This window comes from Cyprinus carpio, chromosome A13 (assembly GCF_018340385.1).
Source record: "Cyprinus carpio isolate SPL01 chromosome A13, ASM1834038v1, whole genome shotgun sequence".
Taxonomy (NCBI): Eukaryota; Metazoa; Chordata; class Actinopteri; order Cypriniformes; family Cyprinidae; genus Cyprinus; species Cyprinus carpio.
The window spans coordinates 22,552,253-22,569,839 of NC_056584.1; the positions used below are offsets into that span (position 1 = coordinate 22,552,253).

The window sequence follows — 17,587 nt, forward strand, 5'->3', positions numbered from 1 at the left end:
ATTGTGGTGTTGGTTGATCTAAAATTGTATTGAATAATTACTTTAATATTATGATGGTGTTTTCATTGGCTTTTATCTGTATGTTTGTCTGTCACCTGTCAAGTCATTATTTAAAAAGAATCTTTTGATCAGTTCTTCCTCTTAAATTACTGCCTTTAAGGTAAGTTGTGTTGACAAACCCACTTCAAGCTTTATGCTTTGCGGTTAGTTTGTCTCGAGACACATGATAGCTTGTTTCCTTTTTTTTTCTAAACCCTGCTTTATCTTTATTCAACCTATATTTTCTGTTCAAGGCAGTGACTTTGAGGCTGGATTTAGGCATTGAATTACATGTTTTAAGATATAATGCACTATAGAGTGTATTTTCCATGGTGATGGAAATAAACAAGAACTTTAATCAGTGACAAATGCTAACAGAAAAACTCCTCAAACTAGCTAAACACACTCCACATCAAAGCACTTACAGTGGACCTACAGTAAAATGTATTTGAACACACTTAAGCCACACTTAAAAATGCATGAATGCCTTTGCACTAGATAACAAATATTAAACTGAATGGTTTAATAGCACTGTCATGCAAAACATTTTACAAACTTAAATTATTTTAAATTATACAATAAAAACACTTTCTGACTTTTTTCAAATGTTAGTGAAACATCTACATCTACTAAAAAATAACTTTGAGGATGAGCATCATTTTATTTTACCACTTTTTGGTTTAATATTTTGTTATCTAAAGCAAGAAAATTCATAGATTTTAAGTGTGCATTACTTGTCCAAATACATAAATACATACGTACAACATTAAAAAAGGACAGATATGACTACGAATGAGAGAATGTCTTTTGAATAAATTGTCTATGCTTTGGCTTAATGATCGTTTTTGAAATAATAGATAGTGAACATCAGTACATCATATTCCTTTTCTGGCTTTATGGTCATTCTATAGTTTTTTAATCCATGGAGGAATAATAGTTTTGTTTACTCTGTTCTCTTCTGCATAAATGAACTTTGGCTGTATGTTTGTCTCTCCACAATCACTTTCCACGTGATGCTATAACTCCAGTAAATCAGTACAGACCACTACTTAAAGTGCTTCCTGAGTTCCACGGCTTGAAGCAGAACATGTAAGGATAGTAAGGGAATGACTGGTATAATGGAGGAACAGATGGACTGGGCAGCTCCTCTGTGTTGTATTGCCTCTGGTCGTTTCTCACCAGGACTTTCACTGCAACTCTCTTTGCCAGTGTTGTTGTAGGAGTTGTCGCAAGCTCGGCTGCCATTTGTCGGCGCTTAGTTTTGTATCTCCTGTTCTGGAACCAGATCTTTACCTGTGTCTCGGTCAGTTTGAGCGCTCCTGCCAGGTCGGCCCGCTCTGGGCCGGACAGGTACCGCTGCAGGTTAAAGCGCCGCTCCAGCTCGTATACTTGTGCGTGAGAAAACGCTGCCCGTGTCCTTTTTTTGCTCGATTTGGGGTTGTTATCTTCAAAGTTGCAGCTCTGTGATTTCTGTTGGTCCATGTCATGATCTGTATAGATAGACAAAAAGAGGTTTATGCTTTGTTTGGAAAATCACAGGCCTTTGTGTTACATACAGTAGTCCATATGAAAATTAAAATAGTCGTACAATATTGAGGAGTGACTTCAGCTTCTTTATCTCGGGTTTTTTGTACTGTGTCTTAAATTTTGATGTATTGCTTTGATATATAAACTGTGTAAATTAGTGTCAAGTGCAGAGCTATAATTTAAAACATTAATTTTTTTAATGTTGTAAATTAATTAATTGTTGTAATCAAATACTTCTTCACAACAATTATGCCATTCCTATTTAATTTTAAATATTTTAATTCTTTTTTTTTTTTTACTTTAAACAGAAAATAAAATTGGAAGCAAATATAGAAATACATTAAACATAGACTAACAATTAAAATGCATAAAAAGGTGTTAGCATAAGGCTTGTGTGAATGTTATTTGATCAAATATTATTAAAAACTATTATTAAAATGTTGAAGATACCAGGTCATTTAATTTTCCCTAACATGATTATAAATCTAATTTCTATATAAGTCTATAAATCTAATGTTTCTCTGTGTAAAAATATTTACATGTTTTTACAAGACAAAATGATGTGAAGATTTGTATGATGTGAATTAGCATTTTCTGTTAAATATATATACTTTGTATACATATATATATATATATATATATATATACTTATATATATATATATATATATATATATATATATATATATATAAGCTATATTTGTCACATTTGCTATGTTTAAGATTAGTCTCTGTTTTACTTATATAATTGTTTCTAGTTGCATTTAATTAAAATGCTTCATATATGTGTGCCGTTTTTAATTATAATGTTTAAGCTAAAATTCAGTGATGCAAAAAAATGGTTTACCACAAATGTCTAAAATGTCAGGTACTGACAGCAGCACTCTTATTATTTACGTTAATTTACACAGTGTATTCATCTGTAGCAGACAAATATGGGAAGTTTGAAACACGTACAGTGCAAAAACATGGTAATAACTAAATGTTTTACAACACTACCCAATCTCCCATCTAGGCTATATTGAAGTTGTCTTTATGTCTCACCTTGACGTATTTCGATTGAATTGTCTTCTCCTCCTGTAGATTCTTCCTCACATGAATGCTGGTCAGAGGATGAGGAGTCCAGCACGAGCACACAGGAAGAGATGCGCCTCTGCGCGCTCTCAGCTCCAGCGTTCACCGGCAGAGATGAGCTTGAACAATCCCGCGCCTCTCTCTCTCCGTGAACCTGCTCATCTGCGTATTCCTCATCAATACCGCTAATTTTCTCGCAATCGAGTCCTCGGTTTAATATGTTGTGAATGGAAAAGGAGGTGCGGTTATTCGCCATTTAAAACGTAACCTGCTCGATGGCCTGCAGTTTTGCGCTTTTATATGGGAAGCTCCTGCGCTTTCATGGCGGTGAATTAGTCCACAGTATAATTGCTTTCCTCTTTGCGTGTCATTTAATTGCGGCGAAACGTCTTCTGACCCAATCAACGAGTAAAGTGTCAGAAAATGCCATGTGTGCATCAGTTTCCTCTCTTCCCTTTCCAGACACTGTGCCAATGGGCTTTCTGGAGCATTTCGCTCCTCCCTCTAAAATAGACGTGTGGAATTGAACACCCATCGAAATCTGTTTACTACCACATGCTTTTACTGGCTTTGTTGGGTTTGAAGACATTTTTCGATGACAAACAAGGATGTCCGAGACGATAATAAGGATTTGTATTTTTCATTTTTTTTTTTTTTAGATTTAGTTTTAAACACATTATATATATATATGTATATGTGCTCTTTGTATTTCATACTTTCATAAAAAAATAAAAAAAACGCTCATAGCATTTTCTAAAAAAACAACAACAACAACAACAAAAAAACGGTAAAGTGGTTAATACTAAAGCATTTGCTCCTTTCATACACGCAAGTGTACACGTAATCATTATTTTTTAAAAACGTTTTCAAACATTGCCTGCTGCTCAATATGGACAAATCTTTAGTTAACTCCAGTCGACACGAAAACGCGTCTTTTAACAAATATGGTCAACATATCTGACAATTAAAAAAAAAAAAAAAAAAAAAAAAAAAAAACTAATGACATTCCCTTACGACAATTAACCATGGTTTTAGTGTAGTAACCATGACGTATTGATTACCATTTTGTAGTTTTATAGTTTTACTATACAAATAGCCTACCATTGTCAAACTATGGTTAGTCTAATAAAATCATGGTTAATTTTCGTAAGGGTTGGTACAGAGTCATGAAGGTTTAAGTGAAACCCTGTCTATATTATAATTATTTTGTCAAAGGACAGCAAAATGGCTTCCCGCATGTTGGTTACGTCTCGGCTGACAAAATTTTGAAAAATTATGTCAAACAACTTACGCCACCATTTCTTTTGTCTTTTATTCACGGGAAGAGATGAAATTCTCTTTTTATGTGTGGACAGGTCATGTAGGGTTTTTTTTTTTTTTTTTTTTTTTTTTGTATTTTTTTTTTTTTTTTTTTGCTTTGCATAGGCTATTTGATGTGTCCTGAACTTTATATCCGGACGGACAAACAATAAATAAATATATAAATACCTACATTGGTGGGGTCATAATTTCAAAGCTGACTAAAACTCTTGCGTCTAAAAAAATAAAATAATAAAAATATGCAATACCGTTTCACGCAGTAGCCTAATTTTTTTTTATTTATAGGCTAATTATATTAACTATATGTAATGTGTTAGATATGTATGTTGTTAATAATTTAAATTCTAAAACGCATTAATTCTTTGAAACACAAAATATTTTTTTTTTTCGTCTGGAGAACTGAAACGTTTATTCTCCAGCCTTTCTTTTCCCTCGAAATGCTCTTTTGTCCAATTTAAACGTTGTCTGCTAACTCTGATGAAGCAAGCTGGATTTTTTTTTTTTTTTTTTAAGCAATGGGATTTTACTTTTGTATCTTGAATTCAATAATGTAGGATTTTTTTCTCTCTTTTTTTTTTTTTTTTTTTTGTCTTTTTGTATATGCTTATTTGTAAAGCACTTATAACGTCAGTTCAAATGTATTTTGCGTAAACGCTCTTTCCCCTGCCTTTAATATCGATAACCCATACTGATGTTTTGTGAAATCTCTCTCGGTTCCAGGCAGGTTTTCTAATAATTTATTCAGAATAGCACACTAACTGCATACAGCGAAGCTCCAGTGAATGTGAGTATTTCGACTCTATGACATTATGAAATAAATCTCAGTTTGTTGTAAATGATTCTAAAAGCCATTGTTCTTCGTTTGTGTTTTCAAGAAATACGGTTGTAGCACCTCCATGTGGCCAGCCTATGTCCGTGTGTTTGAGCAGCTAATGGCTTGAACCAGCTGGAAACAGCAATGGATTTTCCAGCTTTCGTAAAAAGTCAACTTTTTTTTTATTTAAATAATTATACGTGACAAAATAATTTCATGGTATACAGTCTAATAAAGACAGCAATTTTATTATGATACTGTTAGGAATGAAACAGAGATGGACAAGTGCCATGCAAGGCTTGATTTTCTGTTTTCTTAAGGATGTAAATATTTTATACCTACAGTGACAGATTGTGCTAATTATGCCTTTAATTTGGTATACTGAGTGTTTTTCACTCACCCTGTTCCAAATGACAGACTCTGATGCTCAACAAGGACAATTGGTGTATATCCCGTTTCCAAGATCTTTGTATAAAATGCGTGCACATACTTAAAAGTTAAAAGTTCATTCTTTAAGGCAAAAATATGACAAAAACTTGCTGCACTTGTATATATTTGGTGTAATGTTTCACATATAAGTGCTTACAAACCAAACTGGGCCAGATCTTGTAAAGTGGCTCATGTTTAAAACTTTTTTAAAACAACTTTTAGCAGGATGCTTTTCCTTTGTTTGCACTTCCACCACAGTCAACCAAATAAATATTACTCTGCTGTTGTTTATGTTGAGTTAGCCATATTGGGAGGTCTGAAATGTTGTAAATGTTTTTCACTCTAAAGAAACATTCTAATTCATCAAGTCAGATGCCATAGGAAAAAAAAAATCATCTGGGCAGTTACACATCAGCTTCAGTGGCCAAGTTTATTTCTTTTCTGTTCAGATGTCAGAGAGGTTTCTAGTCTAAAACATATAGTAATTTATATTATATTTAAATGTATTTTATTTTGCATTTTGTATCATATTCTCAGGTCCTTGAAAAAATGACAATCTTTTCAGGTACCTCGTCTTCATGTATTAAAACTTTCTTAGTTTTGTATAAAAGAACATGCGTTTTAATGACGGATGTTACGGGACCAGCAGGGGGCGCTTTCTATCCTTAGCTCCCAGTGTAGAGGTGCTGACAGTATAAATTACATTTAGGATAACACCCAAAGCTGTAGTACTCAACCTTTGTGGATTTCTCTTAAGATATGCCATTTATAACACTGAGGTTTGTGACAAATTTAAGGCCTGTTAATAATTCTTTATCTGCAAATAACTTTCATCCTATAGTAAATGTGTTGTTTATGGTAACATCATACAGGTCCTGATGTCTGAGATCAACATAGGGTTATGAAAGCAAAACACTTAGATGCTGTGATTTATGCTTATGCAGCTGTATTCATCACACATTCTCTCATTCCCTCTTTTATTTTTATTACCATTGGTTTCAATAATTAACATCACTTTAAAATTCAGTCAGCTTATTTACTTCATTTTCTTGTTGTTTGCCTGCTTTACAGATTAGAAGATAATTTCAGTGGCCTTATAGCTTTGACCTCATGTTCTCTTAAAATAATTCTTGTGTTCTGAATCATCTTTTTTTCCCCTTTCTTTTGATCTTTATACATAACCAGTCCACATAGATATTTCCCTCCTTTGTATCTCCTTTGATTTAGGACTACTGATACTTAGTTATATGACAGTGATTAATTGTAGAATTCTAAAACGATTACAATGCGTTTATAATATTTTAACCAAATGTGGTCAAGCCAACAGTTTTAGTCTGTGTTTATCAGAAATCTGGCCATCCAACTACTAATATTTGGCCTATGACACACTGTTTAGGGGAGCTAACCACACCCTGTCCTGATATTTGACCAGAAATCCTCTCTATAGATTCATATCTCTTGTCCAGCACTCTCTATAGCGGCTCATCCTGAGGCATCGCCGCTCTGTCGCCATGAGTATTTACACTGAAGTGTCTGGGCCACTTACCCTGACAGCAGGTATGTCCAATGGCCTTGCAGTAGCGAGGGGAGCTGTTCTTCCTTGCTTAACTCGCCGATGATTCTGTTTACTTTTCTATTAATCTTCATTATTAGAGTAGGGGCTCTGGTGAACCCGTGAATGGGCTGAAGGATAAACGAGTTACGCCGTGCGTAATGGTCGAACATATACTTGTTTCCTTCAAAGCTTTGTGTTTGTTATTGCGAAATCAAAATGATGAATTATAGTCAGGAACTGAAATTCAGTAACTCAAGTGAAGCACGCCATTTCTTTTCTTTTTTTTTTTTAATTGTAATAATGTGTTGTTGGTGTTGTTGTTTTTTTTTATACAATTTTATATTGTTTATATTGTCATTATAGGTCCAAAGATGTTGGATTTAGGCCAGAAATCTCCAAGGAGTTTGTTTTTACAACGAGAAAATTGCACAAAATATTTTGTTAGGTAAATAAAATTAATAATTAATTATTTTAATTAATATAGCTAATCCATAAATTTAAAAATTTTTCACACCTTAAACCCTTGTAATATGATTAAATACGATGTTTGTCAGTATAGGCTCCGCAGTTACGTCGTATAACAACACGCTATGACTATAGGCTACTAGAGAAGATTGAAGCCTGCCATTGGAGGAAGAAGAAATAGGAGGAGTGGGGAGAGTGGGATAAATACGTGTCTCTCTTGCTAGCATTGTTTATTTATGAATGTATTTTAAACCCATTGCAGGTGTTTCTTGTGAAATTGTTGTTAAATAATTCATACTTCAAACGCAATCAGTCATGCTTATCAAAATAGGCCTGTACAAAATTTTAACTTCTTCTCTGACATAAAGTCAGGGTATCGCGTGGATTAAAGTATCGATTTGAAGCAATTTTTACCAGAACGTTTAATTCTCTGCTATAGTATGTATTTGCTTTCCAAAAAAGTCAGTTGTCGTTTTTGTGCCAATTTTTTGATTGAAAAACTGGGAAACAAAAGCGCAAGATCAGTTTATGTACGTAATTAATTTATGAGACGTCCGAATCTATCGTTTATAATAATAATAATAACATTTTTAAATGCTATTTAAATAACGATGTGCTTGGGAGATTTGGGAAATTCGAATTACTCGTGTGAATATTAATAATCATGGATGTTAAATGTGGCCTATATAGTAAAATAAAGCTAATTTATTTCAAACATAAGTTGACTGTTTTAGAACTGTTTATTAAACGAAATGCACTTATATTGCTTATATTGTAGATTTTTTTCTCTCTGCAATGTTGCACCTCTTATTAAAACCTTTTTGCTTCTTGAATCGTACGTCTTCGATTTATATTAGTTACTCTCTTTCACTTGAACGTTTCTTAAAATGTATGTCCCGTGTATAAAATAGTAAATATTTTAGCATCACCTTTTAAAAATAAAGTTTACTGTTTTTATTTTTACATTGTATGTTTGCACAAAATGACACACACCATTGTCAATATTCGTAACATTTCTTAGCTAACAACTTTTTAATCGATAAGTGCAATGAATGAGAAAACAGCTGTCTCTGATACCATGGTGCCAGTCTAAAGTTAGACCCGCAAATGTTCAAGGAGTATGTTGTCCAAATAGGTGGTCAAAATTGCTACGAATATTCATGTGCATTTGTTCAGCCATCATGGAAGGGTTGCTAGAAGAAATTCACTCAAGTTTATACTGAAAAGGTAGACTATACAGGACCCTAGGCCTATAAAACATGACTAACTGTGTGCTAATATTGTAATGTTGATATTTATACACAGACGGCTGGGTTGCAATGACACTACCATGCCCGAATGCCCTGCAGAGTCCCTTGGCACGCGGACACGGGTGTCCCTTGTGATGTCTGAGGTTGGGAATATGTTCCGAGGTTGTTCAGACTCATGCTCATCAGCGCATTAGTAGATGTGTTTGCTGGGAGAGGAGGAAGGCTGGGATATGTACAGCTGTAAGGGTTTGTGTAAGCGGCGTTATTGTACGATGAATAGCCGTTATATGTGTACGGGCCTGGGTTTACCGCGTACGTTGCGTTGTAACTCTGTGATCCCGTTAAACACGGTTTGCCATCCCGGACTAGGACCGGCACCGCCACTCTCCTGGGCGGCGGCGGGTGATGGTGTCCTGCCATTTCCAGTGTTTTGTCTTGACGCTGTCGCTTGCATTTGTATCTGCGGTTCTGGAACCAGATTTTGACCTGCGTCGATGTCAGTTTCAGGGTACTAGCCAAATGTTCTCTCTCAGGAGCCGATAAATAGCGCTGCTGTTTGAAGCGCCGCTCGAGCTCGAAGACCTGCGCCTGGCTGAAGAGAACCCGCGGCTTCCTGCGCGTCCTCTGCCGCTGCGCGCGCTCCGTGTCCGAGTGCAGCTCACCCTCACACTCCGGGGATCTGATGATGGCACCGCAGCTCTCTAGAAAAACAGGAGACACAAAATACACAGAGCTAACTCGGTTAACTCTCACTTCACGTAATTCACAGAAGCATTTCCTTGCATAAACAAAAAACAAAGCAAAACAAAAAAACTTTTGCGTGAGTCTGGATATAGGCCTTTATCCACATTTCTAAGTCACTTACACAACCTTGCAAATAGAAAATCGCCCATGTTTCTTTTTCCCCCAGATATAATGTAAAATAAAATAAACATTTTAATTGTTAGCAATATATGTAAAATGTAGTTACAGTGCATAGTATTGTAAAAACTTTATCACACGATAACGTTAAATAAACGCGAGAACATATAAGAGTTTGTGCAAATTGTGCAGCAGTCAGCAGATGAGTCATAAAATTAAGTAGTGCAATACATAAACAGTTAAACAAGTGGTCAGTCAATGTAATTTATATAGTATGTATATATTTTATAGATATATTTATGTTTATGTATGTAGCCGATGTCTCTGTAGGGTTAGGCCGACAGAAAATAAGAGAGAATTAGAACTAGAATTTAGAACTCAGAATTAGAATTAATTATAAATGCCATAACATGCAATATTGACATTTAACTCTGGCCTATATAAATAAAACAGCTTTATCATAATTACATACTTCAACGAGGTTATTTGTATTCGCCTACCTTGCATTGAAAACGCATAAAAAATAGGCCTACCTGCACAATTGGATCTTTCAAAGCTGCTCTTTTATGCAGATCAAAAACACAGAAATGATTTTTTTTATTTTGTTTTCAAAAGCTACGGTTTAAATGGTCACATTTCTAAAAAAAGAATTTGATAGGCCTGATTTATGCAGTTTCAAGTCTAGTCGATATAAAAGCCCTTATTGAAGATAGTTAAAGCGGTATGATTCATCCAATATTGAACTTTTGTAACAAAAAAAAAAACAAAAAAAAAAAACAAATATACATTGTACTATTCAAAAATATCATCAAAAATACAATGACGCTTTGAATTAATCTCGTTTTTAATCTGAATGCCTCTGTGTCATTTTATTTAGAGACGAGCAATTCAATCTCCTCGGTCATTCACGTCAGTTGTAAAACACAAATCACCCACTCGTTTCGTGGTCCTCAAGTTCATCTTCAAGTTTAGTGTCGACGTGTCCCAGGGCCGGATGGACGAACATCGGAGGGGAAAGGCTGCTCTCCACTAAACTATCCTGCATGGAGAGAGAGTTCAGGAAAGACATCTTCTCGTCGTTGTCTGAGAAGCCGGGGCTGTCTCCACCTCCGAGAAAACAGGATGATGGTGCCTGAAATCTCTCGTGCAGTTCCGGATGCAGTTGTGCGTGGTGTTGCGCGGGATGCAGAGATTGAAGGTGGCGAGATTGCTGCTCCAGTTTCAGTATATCCTTCACAGAAAACGGCGTGGATGTAACCGGGCTCGGAAGCATCATCAGGCGCTGTTGGATTACATCTAAAATGTTATTCCAGATTCAACTGGAAGCTTCGAGCACTAAGCCCTGTTGAACAATTGTTTAGATAACCAACAATTTCAAGTAAACATACCTAAATGTGTCGATTAATCTCCCATTTTGTCATGGCTGCTTGATTTGCATGAAGAGAGGTGAGGACCGCCACTCGTCGGTGTAAAACGGTTGTGTGTTTTTCTTGGAGTCCGGCAGCAAAAGGCAGTTCTTCTGCCCGGTGATGTCACGTTACCGGGGCGGGATGTAATGATCCTTCCTACAATCCACAGAGGAAACGCATATACAGTTTCATAGCAGGAGAAAAACAGCCTCTAATATCACACGATACATTTTCGATAGCTATTCCAAACCAACGTAATCATTTATGCGTGCTTGAAAAATAAAAGTTCTTCAAGTATTCCTCAATTCAACAGAGAAACATCATCTCATCAAGAACATTGTTTTACTGCACACAATTTTCAAGTCTGTTAATGTTAACATGAATGTTACATTATAGGTCCAGATCAGTATTGATTTAGATGATTTTCTAAACCAGAAAAAGTTCTTTACGTCCTATCGAATCATTTTAGTTTATACTCGGAATCTTTCACTTTGATTTTTTAAATGGTGTGTTCCGAAAAAATCCTGCAGAGTTAGTAAAGAGTAGGATTGGTATATAGCTCAAGAATAAATTCTCCCACAAGGTCCTTATGAAAATAAAAATCATGCAAAATGACTCATGCTCATCTGCTCAATGCAAATCCATCTGTTCTGCACAATTAAAAATGTCTTATATATATTTAAATATATTTCGAAACATCTTTGACCATGATAAGACTGAAGTATGTTTCCTTTCCAATACACTGAAGCAAAAGACGCTTAACCCTGCTGCTGCTATTATCCCATTTAGATCTGACCTGCATCACACTTGTGTGCCATTAGACAGTCAAGCTGGAGCAAAAACAGCTGCAGACTTTTGACAATGAAGCAGCAAGCGGATTTAAACATAACTTTGTTTGAGCGTGAGAGACAAATGGTGTCTGCATGTGTGTGTGCGTCTGTATTAGAGAGCATGGCCTTAAGTAGTTCTAGTTTTCTTAAAAAAAAAAAAAACAATTTTAAGAAGGGCAGATTTCCTTTAGTGGTCAGACTTACTGTAATGTCTTTTCTATGGAGACGCAACAGCTTTATATCTGGAAAAAAAGTTTTAAGATCTCGATTCGGGTTTAATCGAGAATTTTAATCTAATCTTGATTCCAGATCTTCGTCGTCATCTTTAATTAATTCATGTTTATTTGTTTGTTTGTTTTATTATTATTATTTCACGTTTAAATTTCGTCTTTTGTTTGTTGAACATAATTCTCTCTTCACCTCTCCAAAAGTTGTAAACATGATAAATGATTTGCTAATGTAATATTCATCTTTGCGTTTTGATCACTTTACGCACAATTGGGTAGAAATAACAATAATACAAATTGTCTGGAAAATTAAGTGACTTTGTTGCATCGATTATCTTAATTTTGCACAAAAGGAATATTACACATAACATTATTATATTATTATTATTTTCATGTTGTTTAATCTGTTTTAGTGCCTATGACTGACTAAACCTTTAATTCAAAGTGTCAAAAGTTATCCAAAGCCATTTTGGAGACCCCGTGAAGTGCTTCATTTATGTCGTAGAACAGCACCAGAAGAAGCAGAAATATTAGGTTTTATATGATTTTTTTCCATCCTGTGTCCAGTCCTAGGAATCGATCACTTATTGTCAGGAGGGTGCGCGGGAAACCTGTTTGAGGGCGCAATGATGCGCATCGGTGTCTCTCTGAGCTCCTGCTTCGGCGCCAGAGACAAAAGCCTACCAGAGACTAAGAAGAAGAGAAAAGAAAAGGAGAGATAGACGAGATTATCTCATCCGTTAGCTATCAACACAGTGTGTTGCTGAGATCAGCTTTGTCTCATCCAGTCCAAGACTAATGGCTCAGGAGGAAAGTCGGAGTGGAGAGCTTTCTAGCTTTTTCTCTTAAAGAACCGAAAAGCACAAAGGTACATTAATTTCATGATATTTGCTGTAATTCACTCAAATAATCATTGCCTCTGATTGGGGGCCCCTATTAAGGATTGGATCTTTGTTGTTGAACAGCATGTTGGCCGTATAGGACACATGCAGTCGTAATATAATATTGGTGTACTCATAGGCAGAGGGCCTAACATTTGTTTTTAGGTTTTTGATTTATTGCAGTTTTTTTTTTTTTTTTTTTTTTGTTTTTAACCAGCACCACTTATCTGACACACATCATGATAACTCCATTATAACTTTCGTACTGACAAGATGACAAACACAATAGAACCTTTTGGGTCATGTTTAGTTGACAAAACGCTGATTAAATTAAAAACAATATATAAAATAACTATATAATGCATGTGGTCCTTACAGGTCCATGAGCAGAGCTTTGGAGAGTGTCCGATCACAGGATTCGGACGTTGTCGCGTGTTTATCTGATAGTGAAACGTTGCCCCAACACACGACTAAAGTGTTGGAGTGAGTGTTTTGTCTGGTTAATAGTACCATTAAGGAGAGAGTCTTAGTCAAGCATGAAGACAAAGATGACCGTGAATGAGCGCCATGTCTACACAGGACTCTCCTCTGGAGTCTCCAGTGTCCTGATGGATGGACATAGCCTATTGATGATAGCAACACCAGAATATGTAACAATAATTCAAACGCTTCCGTTCGGTTTGCACGACTTTCTTATGTGGATGAAGTCACTGTTAATAGCATTAATACTGCATTAGCCTAAAACCGAGTAAAGTCGAAAATAAATTAGACCACATTAAACACCACATTACGTGATTTTACGAACCCTCATTGCGTACGAATGAAAGATTTTTCTGTATCCATTTGGAATATCTAAAAAGTTCTATTTATCTAATATCTAAATTATGCTCAAATGTTTTGTACAAAAAACCCAAACAAATTAATGGTTTTATTCCGTATCAACAATGTAAATGATAATTAGCCAAATTTTAATGGTCAAAATCAGAACAAACTGCAACGTTTTCACTTTTTACAATTAAGGCTATTTTTATCAGATCGCATGATGATGTTGGGGGAAAATCTTAAAAGTCTAAATAATTAAAAACTTTTTTAATTTAATATAAAATATAGGATGTTTAATATTTTATATGCATATGAAACGTATTTATTTATTCATAAATGTAAGGATTTGTTTTAGAGCATCTCATTATATTAAGGTCACATTTCATAGCCCTATTTCATGTTGAGACTATTAATTTTGTTATTTACTTGTTTCGCTGGATATATTGTAATTTTAGATTTTAAGATGTTTAGATATGTAAATTAAATGCCATGATTTCATTGTCAGTAGGAAACACATTTCCTAGTAGTAAACGGCTTATTGTCCAGACTGTGGTGTTATTGACAGTTACGACTGTCCAGTACTGCTTCTCCGTAATACTTTAGCTTTTATGTTAATTATAATTGTCCTTTCAATTGTTTACTTAATTTATACAAACTAATAGGCTATATACCATAAATATACCATATACCATAATAATCCAGTTTGTTTTAATTTTCAAGTATTAAAAAGACTCAGAAAAAGAAACATACTGTCTTGAAGCATCCAAAACACATTGGAGTTACCAAAACGATTGCGTGCTGATGCCAGTGCTTCAAAAAAAAAAAAAAAAAATATTAAGCCTATGTTATGTGAAGGAAGAGCCTGTTTCCTGGACCTAACAAAACCCAGAGTACAATGACAGAGGAGCGGGTCCAGCAGAGGGGAGGGAGAGGTACGAGGGCCAATAGATCATCTTCATCATGGGCACTGACTTAGGTTATGCAGAAGTACCAGAAGTGGGTCAAGGGCCTGCATCTTTTCGGACCATCAACTGCACATTGACATCACAGCATTCTGTACAAACTCGAATTTATACGAGTGTGGTCGTACGAATTCGTACCCTTTTTGAATATAGCCACCTTGTCAAATATATACGAAACTGCCGTGAGATCGGGCTGGAACATCAAGGCTCAAATCCAGAATGTAAATTCATGTTTATGAGTTGGAGAATATGTTAAGATGAATATCTGCAGCATTTTAAAGCAACTGCATGTAGTTTTGTAGCTTTTCGGACTTTGGAACCCCTACAGATAAGTGCAGAGAGGAATTTCACTGTCGTAAAAATATCACTGTGGTAATTAGAGTGGCTAGCCGATCCAAAAAATCGCACACTCTTCGGAAAATAAGTAATTACTTAGCGACTGTTAAAAAGTAGCTACTACTAGTAGGCCTATGAATGTAATCCGGTTGCCTCACTCCCATTCACAAATCCTCTCCCGTGGCCTCATGGGATAGTAAGGTGTACATCAGATGCCCACTTCAGAATCTCGCCGGAAATAATAGGTCAGACTTTTTGCCCTACCTGTTTTTGATGAATATTGTGAATTCGGACCCCATACTACTGTGTTCACATAGGGTGCTGTTTTTCGCCTACTTTATAGTAGAGCAAATCCAGTGCGAGTTAGAACATGAGAACGAAGTAGCCTATTTTTTGGTGCAGTAAAGCAATCCAAACTCCCAAAATATAGGCGTTTGAGGTAGGGTGGCCATATGTGTCGTTCATACGGGACACGTCTTGGACAGGATTTTTATATTGCCTTAAACATACAAAGTAGTTTGACCAATACCATGCAGGTATTGTATATAATCGACCGATCGTGGCGCGTGAGAACGTGAGCTCTCCAGAGAACGATCAAAGCGATGCAAACATGCGCACGTGTTTGTTCGTTAGTTCATTCGACTGCGCATCGATCACTGAATAACATCAAAGTACCGTGAGAGCGATTCGAAACCATAAGGAGCCCGGCTGCTCTGTCTCTATAGCTCTCGTGAGACTGTCCATGATCGATCGTGCACAGTGCAAACAGCAAAACCTGGATGATTTTAGGCAATATAGAAATCTCTGGCAAAGGACGCGTCCCTTACAAATGCCCTACCCGTTTCTTATAGGGAACCCTAGGTTGTACAGCGTGCCGGAAACGCTTTGGCAAAGAAACACAAGACAGTATTCCTAATTCGAAGTCTTAGCAGGTACCAGCCAGAATGAGTTCAGAACTAAGATGTAACGCGTTTCATGTGTTATATTTTAACAAAAAATTATCATTGTTCAAAACTGTTTTCTTTTTGGTTCCCCAAAGAACCTGTTCAATGAGCAGTTCTTAAAAGAACCAGTATTTCTTAATGCATGAAAAATATTTGAATAGTCTAAATAACTTTTTTCTTCTATGACGAAGAATTCTGTAGAGTTGAAAAGTTTCCTTGGTGGGTTGTGCTTGCTTGCCTGACAACATTCTTCATGAATGCAACTAAAGGGTATTCCAATAAAGAAGCAAACTAGTTATTTTTAAGGCGGTTTGCTACACAGGGTAACGATCTTGGCTTTGCAGTGGGCCAAACAGTAGGACATTTTATTCACACGCGTTTCTCAGACAGAGCCCATGAAAGAAACGTTCGCTAGACACAGGGACACGCCGTATCTGAAAGATAAAAGGTTGCAACTCATGTTATGCAGTCCCGGAAGAGGAGTCTTATCTAGCTGCTCTCGCGTTTCAGGCCAGTGTGCTGCGCCAGGCCTTGTGAAACCTCTGGCCGGGGGAAAACCCATTGTGCATCTGACAACCAGCTGTATGACTGATCGCCTTTCGCGTTTCTGCCAGCAGAGCGGGGAGGGAAAGCAGGCGGAGGCGTATGGCACAGTCAGAACACCAGCCATTCACGACTGTCCACACCAGGAGCATCTTGACGTTAGGAAGCGGTGCTGCCGATAAATGGGATAAAGCCGCGACGGACGAGAGAAGTCAGAGCACAGGAGAATGACCTACACAGCCCCTCCTAGCCGGACTGAATAAAATATATAGACAGCGTGGATATGTTTCTACTCATGGCCTACTAACCATTGACAGGGAGGTCGTGTTCTGTATAAACAGGTGCACACTGCAAGTCTTAAAACGGATTACCGAGCGATTCTTTAGCACGGCTAATGGGTGCCTGACCTCCGCGTAAGTGGTGTAAGCGATAAGGTGAAAGAGACGGAAGGCACGCGCGAAACCTATTAATATTCGCAGGAGAAGTGGATTAAAGACGTAGAGTATAGAGCGTAAGTCAAACAAAGTACTTCGAGTGGGATGTGAACCGGCTAGATTTCCTCTTTTTTTTGTAACCTAAACATTCCCTGGGCCAGGCCAGAGAAGGCAAAAAAAATAAAAGGGAAAGGTATGCTTCAAGTTCATCTGACCACTGGTTCATGCCTTGCACCAAGTTTACAAAGATTGTACATTCAAAAGCAATAATACAATTAATTTTATTTCAGATTTATATGTTGTTCATTTTGGGGATGCACACCACATGACCTTCAACTGGATAAATAAACATGTTGCGAGCGGGGAGCGAGCCTGTGTTACTCAGAGCAGCCAGTGTGGCGTCTCCCATCACAACTGACAATTTGTTTCTATTCGAGCACGAGCATCCCATTCATTCGCCGTCGCAGCTGTAAATAAAAAGGAAGCTCGTTTCTGCTTCATACATTTTACCTTGGGTTTGGAACAGCTCGTTTAACTGTTGGGGAAATTAGACAGTTGTGTGCAGCCCTGAGAGATTGCAGTCCTGGGAATCCCTTGAGTTTGTTATGCAAGCAGGGTGTAGTTGATCAGTTGAGATTGTGATAAACCAGTTTGTAGTGTCATTTCCACCACAACTCACGACAATTTTGCCCCAAATGAAGTTTTTTATTTTTTATTTCTTTTTTTTTAATCTTAGTGTACTTGGTTACCAAAATGAGATTATATTTTTGGTCAGAACATGCACATACAAAGTAAAATATGATCTTTTTGTGTTCATTCTTTTGGAAGCCACAATATGTTAGAAACTGTCTTATTATTGATTATTA

The 17,587-nt window shown here is 36.5% G+C and overlaps 2 protein-coding genes across 2 annotated transcripts; both read right to left on the reverse strand.

The window, feature by feature from the left end:
* Positions 1-630: 630 nt before the first annotated feature.
* On the reverse strand, positions 631-3,152 carry LOC109077410 (homeobox protein zampogna-like). The gene is made up of 2 exons (XM_019092991.2): positions 2,610-3,152; positions 631-1,529 (listed from the first exon to the last, which is right to left on the reverse strand). Exons 1-2 carry the CDS (start codon positions 2,893-2,895, stop codon positions 1,072-1,074), a joined length of 744 nt encoding a protein of 247 aa, XP_018948536.1. The 5' UTR covers positions 2,896-3,152; the 3' UTR covers positions 631-1,071.
* A 5,068-nt stretch (positions 3,153-8,220) lies between these two features.
* On the reverse strand, positions 8,221-10,995 carry LOC109077418 (homeobox protein Nkx-2.3-like). The gene is made up of 3 exons (XM_042769379.1): positions 10,722-10,995; positions 10,270-10,615; positions 8,221-9,173 (listed from the first exon to the last, which is right to left on the reverse strand). The coding sequence occupies exons 2-3, from the start codon at positions 10,607-10,609 to the stop codon at positions 8,548-8,550; spliced, it is 966 nt and encodes a 321-aa protein (XP_042625313.1). The 5' UTR covers positions 10,610-10,615; positions 10,722-10,995; the 3' UTR covers positions 8,221-8,547.
* Between the last annotated feature and the right edge of the window lie 6,592 nt (positions 10,996-17,587).